This window comes from Polyodon spathula, chromosome 24 (assembly GCF_017654505.1).
Source record: "Polyodon spathula isolate WHYD16114869_AA chromosome 24, ASM1765450v1, whole genome shotgun sequence".
Lineage (NCBI taxonomy): Eukaryota > Metazoa > Chordata > Actinopteri > Acipenseriformes > Polyodontidae > Polyodon > Polyodon spathula.
In genome coordinates, this window is record NC_054557.1 from 23342794 (window position 1) to 23366626 (window position 23833).

The following is a 23833-nucleotide window of genomic DNA, read 5'->3' on the forward strand; positions in this document are numbered from 1 at the left end:
ATTTGTTTTTACTAGATTAAAAGTCCCCTTTTCTCTTGCCAATGGGAATTACCGTTTTAATTCAGCCAGCAACCGAAAGTAAAAGTAAACCTGACAGAACTCACGACGCGGAAGGATATCATTTAGCAGCGCATATACGTCCGGTTCGATACTCAGAAAGCTGCAGGTTCGTGGTATCTTAAGCGGTCGTGGGTTCAGTACCAGTACACTTGTGTGCTTTGAATGCTTTAGCTATTTACCATGTGATATAGCAAAACTAGTCGCGGTCTTTAAAAAAAACAAAAACAAAAAACTAGTAGGCATTCTTTAAAACATCTTGTACCACCGCTAACAAATGCATACATCTTAATTTGGTCTGAGTTTGGAGGTTTAATAAAACTGCCTTTGGAAAATCGTTTTTCCATCCATTAATTAAAACAGATAAAACATTGACAGCGCGAGTCTACGCAGTCTGTGCTTCGGTGTATTTGTGCCTCGCCTCCAGGAGTCTGTGTGTCCCTGGAAATCTGAGACTTCTGCCTCAAAGGCTGCACATCTGAGTTTAAAAGACTTCATGCTGGTTGAAGAGTGGCTGGTTCAAGACGTGGACAAAAAAAAGAGAAGAAAAAACAATTGTGTTTGCTGTTTCTGTACTCAAAACTGCAACCTCTATTAATCTAACTCCTGTATTCCTGTATCCACTAAGAAGCAATTACACTGGTTCCAGTTCCCAGTACTGGCAGCAGATGCTGGAATGCTAAGCAGCTCAGTTAGTTATTTGTGTAAAACATTCAAACAAGTAACTCTCCTGATGCAGTCTTGTTTGGGTACCAGAACAGATTCTACTGCCAGCAAGAAACTCCACAAAAACACTGCTGCCAGGAGCTTAACAGCTCCACACCATCAGAGCTCAAGAAAGAGAAATGCTTGTTTTTCACTCGCCTTAGGGATAGAGAAAGTGAATGGGTGGTTATATTATGCATTGGTTTTGTGCAGCTGCTGGCAATAACGGAATCAGCTGCCTTACACCTGATAAACGGTCCGTTCCTAAAATCTGAATTTGTTTTAATGTTGTCATTCTCAGGTGCTGTGAATCTAGTTTTGAAGGGACTTGATCATTCTGCTGCAGTGATGAATGTGATCTCTGTGGTGATATCCTTCCTGGCGTGTGATATCGCAGCCAGCTCCCTGCTGCACTGTGGGCTTCTCCTGCTGCCCCTCACGCTGGATCCCTTCGGGGCCGAGTCGCTGCTCTGCCTCTGGCTGGTGGCCCTGGTTAAACTGGCCCTGCTCAGTCAGACCTCCCTGAGTCTCCTCTCTCAAGCTGGGAGAGGCAGTGCTGTGATGGGCCGGGGCCCTCTGCTCTATGTGGCCGCGCTGTGCGCTCTCACTCCGGCTCTCCAGAGCTGGCAGCGGGCGGTGTATGTGAAGCCCGTGGAGATCGTCACCGGCTCGCCGTGCCTTGGCTTCTGCCTGCTGGCCAATGCAGTGACGGCGACGGCCTGCCTGTTCTGGGAGACCGCGTTCCCTTGCAGTGCCGGGACCGAGGCAGAGGGCTCCAGCGGGGAGGAGAAGAAGCAGCAGCAAGCCAAGGACTTGTTCATGAGGGTGATTGGATACTCCAAACCAGACACCTTCCTGCTGGGAGGCGCCTTCCTGTTCCTATCGCTGGCAGTGATATGTGAGTTGCTCTGTCCATCTATAACTCAATTGCTGCCCACTGGCCACTATATTAGACTTTGAGAACATAGCCATTGAATAGGTTTGGGGTACCCAGGGCAGCACAGGGTTCATTGAATAGGTTTGGGGTACCCAGGGCAGCACAGGCTTCATTGAATAGGTTTGGGGTACCCAGGGCAGCACAGGCTTCATTGAATAGGTTTGGGGTACCCAGGGCAGCACAGAGTTCATTGAATAGGTTTGGGGTACCCAGGGCAGCACAGGGTTCATTGAATAGGTTTGGGGTACCCAGGGCAGCACAGGTTTCATTGAATAGGTTTGGGGTACCCAGGGCAGCACAGGGTTCATTGAATAGGTTTGGGGTACCCAGGGCAGCACAGGTTTCATTGAATAGGTTTGGGGTACCCAGGGCAGCACAGGGTTCATTGAATAGGTTTGGGGTACCCAGGGCAGCACAGGCTTCATTCACACTAGTTTATTTATTCAGGGGTTACCTCTTCTGTATCTTAGCTGTTTTAGACTCTGGGTTTCTATCCCTGTTTCTTCTATGGGTTTCAATAAAGTATTCCCAAAATAATGTTACAGGGTTTTTATTTTCCAATCAGATCAGATCAAATCAGACTGCTAGATTCCCTGAACTTGGCATCTCAATTATCATATTCACAGAGACAACCGAACTGCACTGAGCAAGATAGAGCATACATGAAGTTTACAAGGTGGTCCCAGGTGACAGCAGGGTCTGTCTGCACATTCACCTACTCTCACAATGCACCCTGCTGCAGCACATCCACACACTCCCACAATGCACCATGCTGCAGCACATCCACACACTCCCACAATGCACCATGCTGCAGCACATCCACACACTCCCACAATGCACCATGCTGCAGCACATCCACACACTCCCACAATGCACCATGCTGCAGCACATCCACACACTCCCACAATGCACCATGCTGCAGCACATCCACACACTCCCACAATGCACCATGCTGCAGTATCCACACACTCCCACAATGCACCATGCTGCAGCACATCCACACACTCCCACAATGCACCATGCTGCAGTATCCACACACTCCCACAATGCACCATGCTGCAGCACATCCACACACTCCCACAATGCACCCTGCTGCAGCACATCCACACACTCCCACAATGCACCATGCTGCAGCACATCCACACACTCCCACAATGCACCATGCTGCAGCACATCCACACACTCCCACAATGCACCATGCTGCAGCACATCCACACACTCCCACAATGCACCATGCTGCAGCACATTCAGACAGGTGGACTCTGTGTTTTCACTGATTGGGTATTGACTGTCCTGTCCTGTGTTGTGTATTGACTGCCCTATCCTGTTGTGTGTATTAACTGTCCTGTGTTGTGTATTGACTACCCTGTGCTGTTGTGTGTATTGACTGCCCTTTCCTGTGTTGTGTATTGACTGCCCTGTCCTGTGTTGTGTATTGACTGTCCTGTGTTGTGTATTGACTGTCATGTTTTGTGTATTGACTATCCTGCGTTGTGTATTGACTGCCCTATTCTGTTTTGTGTATTGATTGTCCTGTCCTGTTTTGTGTATTGACTGTCCTGTTTTGTGTATTAACTGCCCTGTCCTATTTTGTGTTGTTTGCAGTCGAGATGTTCATTCCCTTCTACACTGGGAAGGTGATTGACATCCTGGGCTCCAGGTACAAGCAGAACGCCTTCAGCAGCGCCATCCTCTTCATGGGCCTCTTCTCACTTGGGAGGTAATAATGCACTACCCCTGACCCTAACTCTAACCCTACCCTTAACCCTAACACTACCCTTAACCCTGCCCCTAACCCTAACCCTACCCCTCTTCTCACTGGGGAGGTAAGTCCACACGACAGCACAGCATCCTTCTGTCTGTACAAAGCCTGTCTAAAGTCCCACGTGGCTGAAGCCGGGGAGTGCTGTGGTAATGCTCTCACTGCTGGAGTTTTAGAGACACTCTGTCAATGTGTTTACATCTCAGACACGAGTGGCTTAATTGGATCACACAGCACTATGGTTAGGGTTCATTCAGCTCCCTCTCTCCCCAGCTCTCTCTCTTCATGTGTTCTTCTCTCCCCAGCTCTCTCTTAATGTGCTCCCTCTCACCAGCTCTCTCTCCATGTGCTCCCTCTCTCCCCAGCTCTCTCTCTTCATGTGCTCCCTCTCCCCAGCTCTCTCTCCCAAGCTCTCTCTCTCTTTATGTGCTCCCTCTCTCCCCAGCTCTCTCTCTTCATGCGCTGCCTCTCTCCACAGCTCTCTCTCTCTTCATGTGCTCCCTCTCTCCCCAGCTCTCTCTTCATGTGCTCCTTCTCTCTCCAGCTCTCTCTCTGCGGGGCTGCGCGGGGGTCTCTTCATGTGCTCCCTGTCCAGACTCAACAAGCGTGTGCGGGTCATGCTCTTCAGAGCGCTGGTGAAGCAGGAGATCGGCTTCTTCGAGACCACCAAGACAGGTACGAGTACACAGCATTACCAAGACAGGTGTGAGTACACAGCATTACCAAGACAGGTACGAGTACACAGCATTACCAAGACAGGTGTTAGTACACAGCATTACCAAGACAGGTGTGAGTACACAGCATTACCAAGACAGGTACGAGTACACAGCATTACCAAGACAGGTACGAGTACACAGCATTACCAAGACAGGTGTGAGTACACAGTATTACCAAGACAGGCACCATACACAGCATTACCAAGACAGGTGTGAGTACACAGCATTACCAAGACAGGTGTGAGTACACAGCATTACCAAGACAGGTACGAGTACACAGCATTACCAAGACAGGGACGAGTACACAGCATTACCAAGACAGGTGTGAGTACACAGCATTACCAAGACAGGTGTGAGTACACAGCATTACCAAGACAGGTACGAGTACACAGCATTACCAAGACAGGGACGAGTACACAGCATTACCAAGACAGGTGTGAGTACACAGCATTACCAAGACAGGTGTGAGTACACAGCATTACCAAGACAGGTGTGAGTACACAGCATTACCAAGACAGGTACGAGTACACAGCATTACCAAGACAGGTGTGAGTACACAGCATTACCAAGACAGGTGTGAGTACACAGCATTACCAAGACAGGTGTGAGTACACAGCATTACCAAGACAGGGACGAGTACACAGCATTACCAAGACAGGGACCGTACACAGCATTACCAAGACAGGTGTGAGTACACAGCATTACCAAGACAGGTGTGAGTACACAGCATTACCAAGACAGGTGTGAGTACACAGCATTACAAAGACAGGTGTGAGTACACAGCATTACCAAGACAGGTGTGAGTACACAGCATTACCAAGACAGGTGTGAGTACACAGCATTACCAAGACAGGTACGAGTACACAGCATTACCAAGACAGGTGTGAGTACACAGCATTACCAAGACAGGTGTGAGTACACAGCATTACCAAGACAGGTGTGAGTACACAGCATTACCAAGACAGGTGTGAGTACACAGCATTACCAAGACAGGTGTGAGTACACAGCATTACCAAGACAGGTGTGAGTACACAGCATTACCAAGACAGGTGTGAGTACACAGCATTACCAAGACAGGTGTGAGTACACAGCATTACCAAGACAGGTGTGAGTACACAGCATTACCAAGACAGGTGTGAGTACACAGCATTACCAAGACAGGTGTGAGTACACAGCATTACCAAGACAGGGACGAGTACACAGCATTACCAAGACAGGCACAAGACAGTACACAGCATTACCAAGACAGGTGTGAGTACACAGCATTACCAAGACAGGGACGAGTACACAGCATTACCAAGACAGGTGTGAGTACACAGCATTACCAAGACAGGTGTGAGTACACAGCATTACCAAGACAGGTGTGAGTACACAGCATTACCAAGACAGGTGTGAGTACACAGCATTACCAAGACAGGTGTGAGTACACAGCATTACCAAGACAGGTGTGAGTACACAGCATTACAAAGACAGGTGTGAGTACACAGCATTACCAAGACAGGTGTGAGTACACAGCATTACCAAGACAGGTGTGAGTACACAGCATTACAAAGACAGGTGTGAGTACACAGCATTACCAAGACAGGTGTGAGTACACAGCATTACCAAGACAGGTGTGAGTACACAGCATTACCAAGACAGGTGTGAGTACACAGCATTACCAAGACAGGGACGAGTACACAGCATTACCAAGACAGGCACCGTACACAGCATTACCAAGACAGGTGTGAGTACACAGCATTACCAAGACAGGTGTGAGTACACAGCATTACCAAGACAGGGACGAGTACACAGCATTACCAAGACAGGCACCATACACAGCCTTACCAAGACAGGTGTGAGTACACAGCATTACCAAGACAGGTGTGAGTACACAGCATTACCAAGACAGGTGTGAGTACACAGCATTACCAAGACAGGGACAAGTACACAGCATTACCAAGACAGGCACCGTACACAACATTATCAAGACAGGTGTGAGTACACAGCATTACCAAGACAGGCACCGTACACAGCATTACCAAGACAGGTGTGAGTACACAGCATTACAAAGACAGGTACAAGTACTTTGTAACTGTGATGAGTATTTCTTTAAGAACAATATATGTGTGTAGACTAGGGCTGGGATTGTAGAGCCCATGTTTCCTCACTCAGACTCCTTCCTTACTCAATACCCTGGTATCTCTGAACAGATAACACTATGTAACACAATTTTTGTCCCTGGGTAGTAAGTGTTATTTCCTAATTGCTTATGCCTCAAAAGTATAGAAAATGGTTATTATTCCCCACAAACTTTGCTTTTGTGACCAGGACAGTGATATTTTGAAATTTACCTATTTCCAATGAGAAAACGGGCGAATTTGTGTCTTTTCGTTCACATAAAGTCAGAAAAAAACAACATATGAATCCAAATTAACATATATTATACTAAAGTAATACAAAAATGACTACAAAAGATTTAGAAGTGAGTAGTTTTTCGGGATTTACGATTATACTGTAAATCACTTTCACGAATCAGCCCCCAAATGTAGTCTCCCATAATGTTCTCGTTATACTGTCCTTGGTAGCGGCGTTCAAAGTCCAGTATATCCTGGTGGAAGCGCTTGCCTTGCTCCTCCGAGTACGCTCTCATGTTCTCCTTGAATTTATCAAGATGAGCATCAAGGATATGGACTTTGAGGGACATCCTACAGCCCATTGTGCCGTAGTTCTTCACCAGAGTCTCAACCAGCTCCACATAGTTTTCGGCCTTGTGATTGCCCAGGAAGCCCCGAACCACTGCGACAAAGCAGTTCCAAGCCGCTTTCTCCTTACTAGTGAGCTTCTTGGGGAATTCATTGCACTCCAGGATCTTCTTTATCTGTGGTCTGACGAAGACACCGGCTTTGACCTTTGCCTCAGACAGCTTAGGGAAGAAGTCTTGAAGGTACTTGAAGGCTGCCGACTCCTTATCTAGAGCTCTGACAAATTGTTTCATAAGGCCCAATTTGATGTGCAGTGGTGGCATCAGCACCTTCCGGGGGTCCACCAGTGGCTCCCACTTGACGTTGTTCCTCCCCACAGAGAACTCGGTCCGCTGTGGCCAGTCCCGCCTGTGGTAGTGCACCTTGGTGTCCCTGCTGTCCCAAAGGCAAAGATAGCAGGGAAACTTGGTAAAACCGCCTTGGAGACCCATCAGGAATGCCACCATTTTGAAGTCTCCTATGACCTCCCAGCCGTACTCATCATACTTCAAGGCGTCCAGCAAGGTCTTGATGCTGTTGTAATCCTCTTTGAGGTGCACCGAGTGAGCCAGGGGAAGAGACGGGTACTTGTTACCATTATGGAGCAGCACGGCTTTGAGGCTCCTGGATGAGCTGTCAATGAAGAGGCGCCACTCATTCTGGTTACAGGCGATTCCGATTGCCTCGAACAGACTGGTCACATTGTGGCAGAAGCAGAGCCCATCTTGATGGGTGAAGAAGCTGGAAAAAGGTTGGTGACGCTTCCTCTGATCTGCGACTTGCACACTTTCATCCAACAAGTTCCACTGCTTGAGCCTAGACGTCAAAAGCTCGGCATTGGACTTGGTGAGACCAAGATCTCTAATCAAGTCGTTGAGGTCTTTTTGGTTGGGGTAGTATGGGTTTCTCTCCTCAGCTCCACCTCTGAAATTGTCATCTGGATCTACAATGTCTTCCTCGCTCTCTGACTTGCTGCTCTCTTCTAAAGATGGCTTCTCTCTCTCCGGAGGAGTGGGTACGGGGAGCTCATGGCAGTGTGGCACCGGGGCGATGGATGAAGGAAGGTCCGGATACGTGATAGCAGGTGCATTCTTGCCAGTCCGACGTTTGGAAGGGTCCACCATGCAGAAGTAGCAGTTGCTTGAGTGGTCAGTGGGTTCCCGCCAAATTCTTGGGATAGCGAACTTCATGGCTCTCTTTTCTCCTCTGTACCATCCTACAAAAATACATTTATTTCACCCATGACTAATGTGTAAGAGATTCTCGCAACATTTTTCATATATGATATATTTTTTCAATAACATTGAAAATTGTAAAACATTTTAAAATTAAAAACTTTTACAATTTAAAAAATTGTAACAAATTTTATAACATAAAATTCCGAGCAACAATTGTCCATCTTACCTTCCAGAGTTTTTTGCAGTGCTCGCAGGTGAAATGAGGTGCCCAGGGTTTGTCTTGATCCCCAACAGGCATACAGAAATATGCCTTGTAGGCCTCACACATCTTAGCAGATGCTTCCACGGAGTACTTTTTCGCTCTTGTCTTGATAAATTGGCCGCAGACATAGCAAAATGCGTCTGCCGGATGCTTGCAGCCTCTTGATGCCATCTCAGAAAAATGCAGCTATGTATCCACTTAGGCAGCTGGAACTAAACTGAACCTGTCTCTGGGAGGTTCCACAGTTGGTTAGTACATTTCCTAACAAAAACTACATCATGAAGATGAAGGAAGATTCAAAGCAAATCTGGAATAAGGTTCTTCAAATGCACCAACATTTCCAAGGCATTGAATATCTCCCGGAGCACAGTAAAGTCCATTATTAAGAAATGTAGAGATTATGGCACAACTGTGAATCTGTCTAGAACAGGCCGTCCTCAAAAACTGAGTATCCGGGCGAGAAGGGCACTAGTCAGGGAGGCCACCAAGAGGCCTATGGCAACTCTAAAGGAGTTACAGTCTTCCATGGCTGAGCTGAGAGACACTGTGCATATGGCAACAATAGCCCGGGTGCTTCACAAAACTGGCCTTTATGGGAGAGAGGCAAAAAGAAAGCCATTGTTGAAAAAAACTCACATCAAATCTCAGCTAGCGTTTGCCAGAAGGCATGTGGGAGACTCTGAGACCAAGTGGAAGAAGATTCTGTGGTCTGAAGAGTCCAAAATAGAGCTTTTTGGCCTCAATGCTAAGCGCTATGTTTGGCGCAAGCCTAATCCTGCACATCATCCAGAGAACACCATCCCTACTGTGAGGCATGGTGGTGACAGCATCATGCTATGGGGATGCTTCTCTCCATCAGGGCCTGGAAAGCTTGTGAAGATAGAGGGCAAAATGAACGCGGCAAAGTACAGAGAAATCCTGGAGGAAAACCTGCTGAAGTCTGCAAGAGACCTGGGACTTGGGAGAAGACTCATCTTTCAGCAGGACAATGACCCCAAACATACAGCTAAAGCCACACTGGAGTGGCTTAAAAACAAAAAGGTCAATGTCCTGGAATGGCCCAATCAAAGCCCGGACCTCAATCCAATTGAGAATATGTGGAAAGAGTTGAAAATTGCTTTTCACCAAAGGTCTCCATCCAACTTGATAGAGCTTGAACAATTTTGCAAAGAAGAATGGACAAAAATTGCAGTGTCCAGATGTGCAAAGCTGGTAGAGACTTATCCAAATAGACTCATGACTGTAATTGCTGCCAAAGTTGCCTCTACCAAATACTCAAGGGTGTGAATAATTATGCAATAAATTATTTTATATTTGTAATTAATTTAGAACAATTTGTAGATTTTATTTTTTATGTTGATCAGTGGCAAATTAAATCCATTTTGATTCCATGCTGTAACACAATAAAATAAAAGTCCAAGGGGGGTGAATACTTTTGAGAGCCACTGTGTACCATGGCTGAGGAGTTTAACTAGCTAGTAATTATTCCAAAATCTGCACGAGTTACGTGTGACTGCCGACTAGTTTAACAACGCACTAGCCGACAGCCACACATTACCAAGAGGTTTTTAATTGTGGATGGGGCTTCCCACCCACGCTGCAAAACAAAAATGTGGAGGGGGAAACCCCGTTCTAAAAATAAATAAATGCTACAGGGCTCCTCACCCTGTTACATTACACCCCCCCCCCCCCCGACACACACACATGGTCCGTAAGCCATTCGCCAGCGCAGTGGGGCGACCGTTACAGGCAAAGCAGTCCCCCATCGACCCGAGAAGCAAGGCGCTTCGTCCCCAAAGTGTTTCGACAGCGCGTCCCAAGCGACAAGCTACGGTGGCAAGCAGTTAGGCGGCAGCGACCCCAGAGAAAGCAGAGGCGGCAGCGACCCCAGGTCGAAGCAGAGGCCTGCAGCGACTCAAAATAAGCTCAGCGTCTCGGCACGCTGGGTCGACACTCCAGCGTCAGCGACCCCAGGCGAAGCAGAGGCGGAGGGGGCGACCCCGTTCTAAAAGCATAAGGCAATCAGCGACCCCAGGCGAAGCAGAGCCGGCAGCGACCCCAGAGAAAGCAGAGGCGGCAGCGACCCCAGAGAAAGCAGAAGCAGAGAAAGCAGAGCCGGCAGCGACCCCAGGCGAAGCAGAGCCGGCAGCGACCCCAGGAGAAAGCAGAGGCGGCAGCGACCCCAGAGCGAAGCAGAGGCGGCAGCGACCCCAGAGAAAGCAGAGGCGGCAGCGACCCCAGGCGAAGCAGAGGTGACAGTGACCCCAGAGAAAGCAGAGGCGGCAGCGACCCCAGTCCTTCTCAAGGCGTCACGCGCCCCAGCTGGAAGCAGAGGCTTTCGTCGGACCCCATCGCGAAGCAGTCCGCTTCGTCTCAGCGACCCCAGGCGAAGCAGAGGCGTCAGCGACCCCAGATAAGCAGTCCGGCAGCGCCCCAGGCGAAGCAGAGGCGCTTCGACCCCAGCTGAAGCAGAGGGGTCCGCTTCGCGACGACAAAGCCAGAGGTCCGCTTCGTCCCCGGCGATGGGTCAGAGGCGACAGCGACCCAGGGGAAGCATTCCGCTTCGTCTCCCGGTCAGCTGGAGGCGCTTCGACCCCAGGCGAAGGCAGAGTCCGCAGCGACCCGCCTGCGAAGCAGAGGCGACAGCGACCCCAGAGATAGCAAGCAGCGACCCCAGGCGAGGCAGTCGGCCGCGACCCCAGGAGAAGCGTAGCCCGGCATGACCGCCCCTGCCGAAGCCGAGGGCGACAGCGACCCCATGCGAAGCGCAGAGGCCAGCTCCCGACGCGACGCTGAGGCTGCAGCGACCCTCATTAGCATAGCAGCGACCCCAAGTGGAAGCTGAGGCTCCGCAGCGAAACGCTGCCAGAGGAAGCAGAGGCAGGCAGCGACCCCAGGCGAAGCAAAGCCAGGCAGCGACCCCAGGCGAAGCAGAGGCGGCAGCGACCCCCAGGCGAAGCAGAGCCGGCAGCGGCCCCAGGCAAAGCAGAGCCGGCAGCGACCCCATGCAAAGCAGAGCTGGCAGTGACCCCAAGCGAAGCAGAGCCGGCAGCGACCCCAGGCGAAGCAGAGCCGGCAGCGACCCCAGGCGAAGCAGAGCCGGCAGCGACCCCAGAGAAAGCAGAGACCCCAGGCGAAGCAGAGCAGGCAGCGACCCCAGGCGAAGCAGAGCCGGCAGCGACCCCAGGCGAAGCAGAGGCAGGCAGCGACCCCAGGCGCAAGCAGAGCCCAGGCGAAGCAGAGGCCCCAGCCCCAGGCGAAGCAGAGGCGGCAGCGACCCCAGGCGAAGCAGAGGCGGCAGCGACCCCAGAGAAAGCAGAGGCGGCAGCGACCCCAGACGAAGCAGAGGCGGCAGCGACCCCAGGCGAAGCAGAGGCGGCAGCGACCCCAGAGAAAGCAGAGGCGGCAGCGACCCCAGGCGAAGCAGAGGCGGCAGCGACCCCAGAGAAAGCAGAGGCGGCAGCGACCCCAGGCGAAGCAGAGGTGGCAGCGACCCCAGGCGAAGCAGAGCAGGCAGCGACCCCAGGCGAAGCAGCAGCGCAGGCAGCGCGGCAGCGACCCCAGGCGAAGCAGAGGTGACAGCGACCCCAGACAAACCAGAGGCAGCAGCGACCCCAGGCGAAGCGGGACCGTCAGCAACCCTAGGAGTACACAGCAGAAACAGCTCCTCCAGACAATGCGGAGCAGAGGGCAACCCCAGGCGATGCAGAGCAGCAGGCAACGGCAGGCGGTGCGGATGTGGCATCCGTGAGCGGTGTGGGCGTGGCATCCCTGAGCGGAGTTGTCTTTTCCTGCCGGTGATTTTTCACTGCCAGCATGGCCGCGCCGTGTTGTGATGACATCACCTGAAACACCTCAATAGGAGCTGCTCCTGCACTGCAGGGAGAAACAGTTTATTTAACATCAAACACCTGCACCTGATCATTTCTGAACCCCAGGGCTGGGTGCAGCAGGGCTGGGGTGAGTTTCTAACCCTGCTCAAACACCTGCTCCCGATCATTTGATTTCATTGAGGGGAGTTCTGAACCCCAGGACTAGGTGCAGCAGCAGCAGCAGGGCTAGTATGAGTTTCTAAACCTGCTCAAACTCCTGGCTCCTGATCATTTCAATAACAGACTTCATTGAGGGGGGTTCTGAACCCCAGGGCTGGTGTGAGTTTCAAAACCACTCGAATGTTAAACGGTGCTTTGAGAATGCGTGTATAAATCCTTTCTAAAAAATACAGTTGAAAAAGTGAATTAATCAAAATTCAATTAATACGACTCGTAGCTTTGTTGTGATTTTATAAAGCTAGAAGAGGTTGAATCTGCTGTGTTATGATTGTGTGAAGCTAGAAGTGGAGGGTGAATCTGCTGTGCTGTGATTGTATGAAGCTAGAAGAGGAGGGTGAATCCGCTGTGCTGTGATTGTATGAAGCTAGAAGAGGAGGGTGAATCCACTGTGCTGTGATTGTATGAAGCTAGAAGAGGAGGGTGAATCCACTGTGCTGTGATTGTATGAAGCTAGAAGAGGGTGAATCTGCTGTGTTGTGATTGTATGAAGCTAGAAGTGGAGGGTGAAGCTGCTGTGCTGTGATAGTATGAAGCTAGAAGAGGAGGGTGAATCTGCTGTGTTGTGATTTTATGAAGCTAGAAGAGGAGGGTGAATCCGCTGTGCTGTGATTGTATGAAGCTAGAAGAGGAGGGTGAATCCGCTGCTGTGTTGATGCGATCGCCCTGAACTGTGCTGTTGTGCTCTCCTGCGCAGGTGACATCACGTCCCGGCTGTCCACAGACACCACGCTGATGAGCCAGTCCGTGGCCATGAACATGAACGTGTTCCTGCGCAGCCTGATGAAGACGCTAGCCATGCTGTCCCTCATGCTCAGCCTGTCCTGGAGGCTGACCCTGGTCACCGTCATAGAGACCCTGCTGATCAGCATCATCCAGAACATCTACAACTCCTACTACCAGGTACCCCGCCCGCCAAGAGAGAGAACACGCACACACACTCACACATGCACACACACACACACACACACACACACACCGTCATAGAGACCCTGCTGATCAGCATCATCACAGAACATCTACAACTCCTACTACCAGGTACCCCGCCCGCCAAGAGAGAGAACACGCACACACACACACACACACACACACACACACACAAACACACACACACACACACACACACACACACACACACACACACACACACAAACACACACACACACACACACACACACACACACACACACACACACACACACACACACACACACACACACACACACACACACACACACACACACACACACACACACACACACACACACACACACACACACACACACACACACACACACACACACACATACACACACTCACCGTCATAGAGATCCTGCTGATCAGCATCATCAAAGAACATCTACAACTCCTACTACCAGGAACCCCTCCCGCCGAGAGAGAGAACACGCACACACACTCACACAGAGACACACACACACACACACACACAACAGCACACACACACACAGACACACACACACACACACACACAGACACACACACACACACACACACACACACACACACACACACACACACACACACACACACACACACACACACACACACACACACACACACACACACACACAGATGCACACACACACACACACACACAGACAGACACACACACACACACACACACACACACACACACACACACAGACACACACACACACACACACACACACAGACACACACACACACAGATGCACACAGACACAGACAGACAGACAGATACACAAACACACAGATATACACACACACACACACACACACACACACACACACACATGCTCCCTTACAGACAGGCAGCAGGGTCTCAGTCAAGCATGTCACCTTTCTTTGGGTTCCAGTCTGGGGGGCTAGGTGGCGCTAGTGGGTTATTGTTAATGCTCTAGACCAGCCTTTCACCTTCCTCTGGAGGCCTGGGTTCCAATCTGTTGATGCACTAAACTAGAGATACTTGCTTTTATCCCAGCGTTTAGCCAAAGAGGTCCAGGACTCTATCGCGCGGTCCAATGAGGCGGCGGGGGAGGCGGTCTCTGCTATTAAAACAGTGCGGAGCTTCGCTACAGAGGACACTGAAGCCAAGAGATACGACAGCAAGCTGTCAGACACGCAGAGACTCAAGAACAGCAGGGACACCATCAGAGCTGCCTACCTGCTGTTGAGAAGGGTGGGTGTGTCTGTTGAGAAGGGGGTGTGTCTGTTGAGAAGGGGTGTGTCTGTTGAGAAGGGGGTGTGTCTGTTGAGAGGGGTGTGTCTGTTGAGAAGGGGGTGTGTCTTTTGAGAAGTGGGTGTGTCTGTTGAGAAGGGTGTGTGTCTGGAAAAGGGGGTGTGTCTATTGAGAAAGGGGTGTGTCGAGAAGGTGGGGGTGTCTGTGGGAATGTGACACTCATCCCTGTGGAGAAGCTCATATGCAGAGGGCTGCTCTTCTAACATTCACCAGCATAAGCCGTGATGACCCACTTCAAATTAATTTGACATCCTTAGCCATTAAACACGTAATAGTGCTGAATTTGGAAATTCAAAGAGAAACGTTTGTCATTGAATTACAGTTTTTTTAAAATGAGTTTGATTGAAGTTTGTGTGCACATCTATTACGACAGCTTTGATTACTCACACTGCATTGTAGTTTATTGTAGCCTGTGTGGATCATGAAAATGCTGCAGGATGTCTGTGCTGGAATGCCCTGTATGTGCTGGACTGCCCTGTCAGCACCTTTTGGGATATTGAGTTTGTTCTGAGACTGGAGGTGTGATTGGTTGTCTGTTCGCTGTTTCTCTCTGCAGCTCATCACTCTAGCAGTGCAGGTGCTCATGCTGTACTACGGGCGTAGTCTCATTAAAGCAGGTGAGATGAGCACGGGCAGCCTGGTGGCCTTCATCCTGTACCAGAGGGATCTGGGCTCTCACATTCGGGTAGGTCTCTCTCTCTTTACAGTCCTTGAATAACACTGAGTAGCTTCCAATATCATTAAACTATAATTTACACTGTCTGCTCTCTCTACACAGTCAGGGCAGTGCAGGGGTCCTCAAGGGTCTCTGAGGGTCTTCTCGGGTAAAGGCATGGGCGCGTGGTGTGCAGGGGGAGGCACACATTCAGGGGAGTGCAAGTTTGTGTCCTGGCTGTGCAAAGTCACACACTGGCTCTGCAGTGGGTTAGGGTAGTAGTTCTGTGGTACTGCATGGTTCTGTTGGTCCCATATTGAATTCTTATAATTTTTCTCTTAATCTGTTAATTGTTGCTGAATAGTTGCACACTCACAAAGCTTCCAAGGGTGGAGTGGGACACATGGCACTTCACAGGAACACAGGGCTGGTGTTTGCTCTGTCTTGTGTTGGCCGGTCAGTGTATATACTTATAGATTTGATTCTTTATTTTCTGTCTCCCCTGCAGGCTCTGGTGTACATCTGCTCTAACATGCTGAACTCGGTGGGGGCGGCTGCCAAGGTGTTTGAGTATCTGGATCGCAGGCCGATGGTCTCCACTGACGGCACCTTGCAGCCCGAGACCCTGAGAGGACACGTGCAGTTCAACAACGTCTGCTTCACCTACCCCAGCAGACCCGACGTGCCTGTGATCAAGGTAGGCACTCTGACACCAGAGCATTACACAGGGAGAGAGCAGAGGGTGGAGCATCCTGACACCAGAGCATTACACATGATAGAGCAGAGAGTAGAGCACCTGACACAATTCCATTACACTAGAACAGTGCTGAAGGTCTCTGCTCAGATACACTGTTTCACTCCATCTCTGTGGTCTCTAGTTTGAATTGATCTTGTGTTTCAGAGCGTCTGGTTTGAGCTGCGCCCCAGTGAGATCACAGCTCTGGTGCCCCTATGTGTGTGAGATCTCTCTCTCTCTCTCTCTCTCTCTCTCTCTCTCTCTCTCTCTCTCTCTCTCTCTCTCTCTCTCTCTCTGTCTGTGTGAGAGAGGTATCTCTGGTTTACTGTCTTTTATTGTGTTGTCCCCCTCTCTCTCTCCCCTCTAGAGCGTCTCGTTTGAGCTGCACCCCGGTGAGATCACAGCTCTGGTGGGCCCCTCTGGCGGAGGGAAGTCGACGTGTGTGTCTCTGCTGGAGCGCTTTTACCAGCCCCAGAGTGGGGAGATCCTGCTGGACGGGGCTCCCCTTCAAGAATACCAGCACTCGTACCTGCACAGAAAGGTAAAGCACTCACACTCACACTACCAGCACTCACACTGCACTCATACTACCAGCGCTCACACTGCACTCATACTACCAGCACTTACACTGTGCTCAGCATGCACACTACCAGCACTCACACTATCAGCACTCACACTACCAGCACTCACACTGCACTCACACTACCAGCACTCACTTTGCACTCATATTACCACACTGCACTCAGCACTCACACTGCACTCATACTACCAGCACTCACTTTGCACTCACATTATCAGCATTCACACTGCGCTCAGCTCTCACACTGCACTCACACTACCAGCACTCATACTGCACTCAGCTCTCACACTGCACTCACAGGACCAGCACTCACACCACTAGCACTTACACTGCACTCAGCTCTCACACTGCACATGCTACCAGCACTCACTTTGCACTCACATTATCAGCATTCACACTGCACTCACAGGACCAGCACTCAGTACCAGCACTAACACTACCAGCACTCACACTACACTCATACTACCAGCACTCACTTTGCACTCACATTATCAGCATTTACACTGCACTCAGCTCTTGCACTGCACTCAGTACCAGTACTCACACTGCACTCAGCTCTCACACTGCACTCACAGGACCAGCACTTACACTGCACTCAGCTCTCACACTGCCAGCGCTCACTTTACACTCACTGCACTCACACTACCAGCAATCACTTTACACTCACACTGCACTCAGCTCTCACCCTGCACTCAGTACCAGCACTAACACTACCAGCTCTCACACTGCACTCACAGTACCAGCACTCATACTGCACTCAGCACCCACACTGCACTCACACTACCAGCACTCACACTGCACTCACACTACCAGCACTCACACTGCACTCAGCTCTCACACTACCAGCACTCACTTTACACTCACACTGCACTCGGTACCAGCACTAACACTGCCAGCACTCACACTGCACTGAGCTCTCACGCTACCAGCACTCACACTGCACTCACACTGCACTCTCACACTGCACTCACACCACCAGCACTCACACTGCACTGAGCTCTCACGCTACGCTCACACTACCAGCACTCACACTGCACTAACACTACACTCAGACCACCAGCACTCACACTGAACTCACACTACCAGCACTCACACTGCACTAACACTACACTCAGACCACCAGCACTCACACTGAACTCACACTACCAGCACTCACAGTACTAGCACTCAGTACTCACACTGCACTGAAGGTGAGCTGCATGTCAGGGCTGGTAAACTCTGGGTCTATTGAACCAGTCCTGTCCAGGTTTTTCATTTCTATAGATGCAACTCGTGCAGCTCTCTGACTGGTCCTGCTTCTTCTCTTGTTGTGTTCATGGCACGGCTCTGCTCCACAGTCTGTGAATTCACTCACACTCCTGTCCCTGTCAGATTGTATTCACTCACGCCCCTGTCCCTGTAAGATTGTATTCACTCATGCCCCTGTTCCTGTCAGATTGTATTCACTCACGCTCCTCTTCCTGTCAGATTGTATTCACTCACGCCCCTGTCCCTGTCAGATTGTATTCACTCACGCTTCTCTTCCTGTCAGATTGTATTCACTCACGCTTCTCTTCCTGTCAGATTGTATTCACTCACGCCTCTGTCCCTGTCAGATTGTATTCACTCACGCCTCTGTCCCTGTCAGATTGTATTCACTCATGCTCCTGTCCTTGTCAGATTGCCCTGGTGGCAGTCAGTCCTCTTCATGTCTGGTTAATGTAACAGTGAATCTCTCTGTCTGGTTAATGTAACAGTGAATCTCTCTGTCTGGTTAATGTAACAGTGAATCTCTCTGTCTGGATAATGTAACAGTGAATCTCTCTGTCTGGTTAATGTAACAGTGAATCTCTCTGTCTGGTTAATATAACAGTGAATCTCTCTGTCTGGATAATGTAACAGTGAATCTCTCTGTCTGGTCTGCTTATCTGTGCTGTCGCTGTGTTCATGGCAGTGCTCTGTTCCTCAGTCAGTGTATTCACTCACTCTTATGTTCCTGCCCCTGTCAGATTGCCCTGGTGGGTCAGGAGCCGGTCCTCTTTGCCGGCTCCATCAAAGACAACATCGGCTACGGGCTCCCAGACTGCTCTCTGGAGCAAGCCCAGGAGGCAGCGCGGAGAGCCAACGCACACGGCTTCGTGACGAGCCTGGAGCGTGGCTACAGCACTGGTGAGGCACACATGCCAGTACAATACAATGCAATACAATACAATACAAACTATGTAGCACTCTGCAGCACAGCTACAACACCAGTGAGCCACACACACCAGTACAATGCAATACTATGAGGCACACACACCAGTACAATGCAATACTATGTAGCTCTGGGGGAAATAGAGCTGCACAAAGCCATTGGTTCATTTGCTGTGTTTGTTCAGACGCGGGTGAGAGGGGGGGGCAGCTGGCTGGAGGACAGAAGCAGCGCATTGCGATCGCCAGAGCTCTCGTCAGGAACCCACAGCTCCTCATCCTGGACGAGGCCACCAGCTGCCTGGACATCGAGAGCGAGCATGCGGTGAGTGAGTCTGTCTGTCTGAGAGTCTGTCAGTCTGTCTGAGAGTCGGTCTGTCTGAGAGTCTGTCAGTCTGTCTGAGAGTCTGTCTGTTTGAGACCGTCTGTCTGAGAGTCTGAGAGTGTCTGTCTGAGAGTCTGTCTGTCTGTCTGTCTATTTGAGTGTCTGTCTGCGCAGTCTTTGATTGGATGAACTGATTTTATGACGAAAACAAACATTATTTTAAATAAAATGTACAAATAACACATGTTTGGATTGCAGCGTAATTAAGAGACATTAATTAAGAGACATTCAGATCAGTGAGTCAGCGCTGTAGTGAATAACAAGGTGTGTAAACTCTGGTGAAGTTGAGCAGATAGACTGAACAGATAAACACAAACACATACATCTCTATTGACCCTCAAGCAAATGCAAAGAGAGTCAAACCATTTCAACCGTGTACATTTAACAGTATAAACTCAGCTGCATTAAGGACCCGTCAACAGCTGTTTCCTGTTTATATCATTAAAATGGTCTTGTTCCAGAAAGCGTGTCTCTTGTCTTTGTGCTGCTTCTAATTATGGTCCATTGAGTTAGAGCCTAGGGGCAAAGTTTACCCTGAATAAAATAACGTAAAACAAGAATGTAACTGCTGCTAGTCATCGCTTGCTAGTTTTAAAATAAGTCTAGGTTTAAATATTGGGGCAGGTTTTGCACTTTCTTTGGATCGGATACATTATTCTATATCTTTAACAAGCGCTGACAGTATGCTGCACGACAGGGAGAGGAACAGAAGGAAACATTTTAATTATCTTATGATTTCAAGTGCCTCTAAAGTAAGATGACACGCTGTGAAAAGGACTGCGACTCGATTGTTGTTTTTTATACACAGATAAACCTACTTGACTTGAAAAATGTCTTAAACATTTTTCAGGTCGAGTAAACTTGGTTTGAATGAGCACAAAAAGCTTCATATGAAAGCTGAAAAGAAATTTCAGTAAAAGAACGATGACACATTTTTAATAATGATAAAAACATTCCTTGACTAAAGTAAAAAGGGGTTTTGTTATTTTGAAACAGCACTGCTTTAGATCACTCCCAGTGCTTAACAACATGAACAACACTTTATTTAAAGTTATTGATGTTAAACTTAAACCTGATCATGCGCAGCAACACAAACCTATACACTTCCTTATTATAAAAAAATAAAATAAAACCCGCCTGGTTCTCTCTTGCCTGTTTAATATATAGTTACCCATCCTATATTATTTAATACATCGTGTTCTGTCGTCTCCAAACTGCCCAGCACACTGCTGCTGACGTTAGCTGTAAACAGCGCAGTGCAGACTGCGGCTCAAACCAAAGAAAGTTTACAAACCAGAGCAGGCCATTCGGCCCATCTTGCTCGTTTGGTTGTTAGTAGCTTATTGATCCCAGAATCTCATCAAGCAGCTTCTTGAAGGATCCCAGGGTGTCAGCTTCAACAACATTACAGGGGAGTTGGTTCCAGACTCCCACAATTCTCTGTGTAACAAAATGCCTCCTATTTTCTGTTCTGAATGCCCCTTTATCTAATCTCCATTTGTGACTCCTGGTCCTTGTTTCTTTTTTCAGGTTGAAAAAGTCCCTTGGGTCGACATTGTCAATACCTTTTAGAATTTTGAATGCTTGAATTAGGTCGCAGCATAGTCTTCTTTGTTCAAGACTGAATAGATTCAGTTCTTTTAGTCTGTCTGCATATGACATGCCTTTTAAATCCGGATAATTCTGGTCGCTCTTCTTTGCACTTTTTCTAGAGCAGCAATATCCATGTAGGGGGCATTTTATTGTGTTTTTTTTTACCTTCTTTTATCAATGTCGGATTCTGTGGTCTTCTGAATGACTTTCCGTTTGTATTACGTTTTAAGCCTTTTAAAGGCAACCCCATAACAAAATAACAGTGTGTATACACTGAGCAAAACAAGTAGAGGGGCAAAATATACAGCGGTATTGCCTCTATGGGTTTGGCGCCATGGTCTCAATCAAGTGACATTTTCTCAGCATTTTTTTTCCAAGACATTTTCCAGGCCTGCAAATCGCCGTTTTCAAATTCCATGAGGTTTCAGTGATTTCCATGACCGTACAAACCCAGAACTGTTATCAGCTCTCAGCCAACCAGATTCCAACCCCCTGCCCCCTGCCCCCACCCTTCACACCGCCCTACAAGTGCCTGACAACAGAACATTAACAAAACATAAACAACCAATCACAGAACACACAGTCTAGTGGCCACGCCCCCTTACTGGGACTCGCTCTCGGTCTTGTGTGCAGCAACACGACACAGACGCTGCGTAACCGTCGAAAAAAATTCCCCTGCTTTCACTGTGTTAATACTTCCCAGCTGTCACTGTGTTAATACTTCCCTGCTCTCACTGTGTTAATACTCCTCCCTTGCTCTCACTGTGTTAATCCTCCTCCCTTGCTCTCACTGTGTTAATACTCCTCCCCTGCTCTCACTGTGTTAATCCTCCTCCCCTGCTCTCACTGTGTTAATCCTCCTCCCCTGCTCTCACTGTGTTAATCCTCCTCCCCTGCTCTCACTGTGTTAATCCTCCTCCCCTGCTCTCACTGTGTTAATGCTCCTCCCCTGCTCTCACTGTGTTAATCCTCCTCCCCTGCTCTCACTGTGTTAATACTCCTCCCCTGCTCTCACTGTGTTAATCCTCCTCCCCTGCTCTCACTGTGTTAATCCTCCTCCCCTGCTCTCACTGTGTTAATCCTCCTCCCCTGCTCTCACTGTGTTGACCTGCCTCTCTCTCTCCTCTCAGATCCAGGAGTCTCTGTCTCGCACCCAGGGTCAGACGGTCCTGGTGATCGCTCATCACCTGAAGACGGTGGAGAAGGCTGATCGTATCATCGTGATTGAGGGTGGGGAGGTGCGGGAGCAGGGCTCTCACCAGGAGCTGATGAGGAGGGAGGGCAGCTATCACAGGCTGGTGCAGGGGCTCTTCACAGAGACACAGCCCCCGCAATAGAGGGGCACCGCTGGGGGGCTGGGGGTTACACACACAGAGTGGAGAGAGCAGGGGGGAGCTGGCGCAGGGTTACACACACACATACACAACCTCCAGGGGGCAGGGGGGCTGGGGAGTGGTTACACACACACCAATGTGGAGGGTCTGAGGGGCTGGGGGGTTACACACACACAAGATGTGTGGTGGGGGCATGTTGGGGGGGCAGGGGGGGGCTTGGGGGGGGGGGGGGGGGGGTTACACACACACCGCTTGTATGTCTGATTCAGTGCTCAGTGTGAGGAGCTCAGTTTGAAGTTTTCATTGTGTGAAGCTGCTCTATATGAAATATGTGCTGTACAGTATGAACAATGTGTTCTTATAATAAAACACAAAGCAATGAAACCCCATGAGTGACTGGCTTATTCTGCCACTATACTGAGCTCCTGTGTGTGTTTAAAAAAATAAATGGCTTTTATTATCATTCACAAAAACATTTCTAGTTATCAAATGTAACTGGCTGGCAATCCCCACTTTCTGTCTCCCAGATGCCAAACTTACACAGTACATGTAGTTATTATATAGAGATATTACACCCTGATATTTCAGTGGATTATACAGTGTATAACCACCTTCTATTGCAGATTGAACTCCACTGTATTTATTATCTGAACACCCTGATATTTCAGTGGATTACACAGTGTATCTAGTTATTATACAGATATTTTACACCCTGATATTTTAGTGTATTACACAGTGTATCTAGTTATTATCTGTAGGTATTAAACTCTGATATATCAGTGGATTACACAGTGCAGAGAAACAATTAAGCTGAAAAATATATTTTTGATTCAAAAACACTTTATATACAAGAAAGGTATACCTCCAATACAATCATATAAGCATGAGATTCAAACTGGCTTTGGACCAGGCCTCAGTACAGCTCAGTGCATATATCAGAAAGCATGGATATCCATGGAGTCAATTCGAAAGAGATGAAAAGACTGACTGAACTTTACAATGTTTGATATTTATACTTTTGTGAAGAATCGTTGACTCCCCTTCTACCCGACTGGTTTCTGTCCAGTAATTGAGGTCGTCGTTCTCTTTTTACACACGGCAAGCCTACCACACACTTCCTCTGTGGGAAAGGGGGCGGAGCTCGCTGACAATATGCCATGGTGCGCCCACTTTGTTTTTTAATGCACCATCCCCGCGTCTCAGGGTCAGCCATGTGTAATGAGAGAATTCTAAATTTGGACAATACTGCATTGAAACAACTATGACAATTCACACACTGCAGACTCTGCTAATCACACTGAAACATCCCTGATAGAGCTGCAGACTCTGCTAATCACACTGAAACATCCCTGATAGAGCTGCAGACTCTGCTAATCACACAGAAACATCCCTGAGAGAGCTGCAGACTCTGCTAATCACACTGAAACAACCCTGATAGAGCTGCAGACTCTGCTAATCGCACTGAAACATCCCTGATAGAGATGCAGACTGGTAATCACACTGAAACATCCCTGATAGAGCTGCAGACTCTGCTAATCACACTGAAACATCCCTGATAGAGCTGCAGACTCTGCTAATCACACTGAAACATCCCTGATAGAGCTGCAGACTCTGCTAATCACGTTGAAACATCCCTGATAGAGATGCAGACTCTGCTAATCACACTGAAACATCCCTGATAGAGCTGCAGACTCTGCTAATAATCACACAGAAACACTGAAACATCCCTGATAGAGCTGCAGACTCTGCTAAT

At 49.1% G+C, this 23833-nt stretch overlaps 1 protein-coding gene across 2 annotated transcripts; it reads left to right on the forward strand.

Moving 5' to 3' along the window:
- Positions 1 to 83: 83 nt before the first annotated feature.
- Positions 84 to 22126, forward strand: LOC121298805 (antigen peptide transporter 2-like). Of its 2 annotated transcripts, XM_041226034.1 has the most exons (12): positions 84 to 166; positions 1064 to 1660; positions 3305 to 3419; positions 4006 to 4136; positions 13087 to 13292; positions 14371 to 14568; positions 15185 to 15313; positions 15792 to 15980; positions 16387 to 16560; positions 18588 to 18747; positions 18957 to 19093; positions 21877 to 22126. In XM_041226034.1, the coding sequence occupies exons 2-12, from the start codon at positions 1111 to 1113 to the stop codon at positions 22081 to 22083; spliced, it is 2196 nt and encodes a 731-aa protein (XP_041081968.1). In that variant the 5' UTR covers positions 84 to 166; positions 1064 to 1110; the 3' UTR covers positions 22084 to 22126. The 2 variants fall into 2 exon arrangements, with proteins under 2 accessions (XP_041081968.1, XP_041081967.1); XM_041226033.1 differs by having other exon boundaries at positions 139 to 1660.
- Positions 22127 to 23833: the final 1707 nt, after the last annotated feature.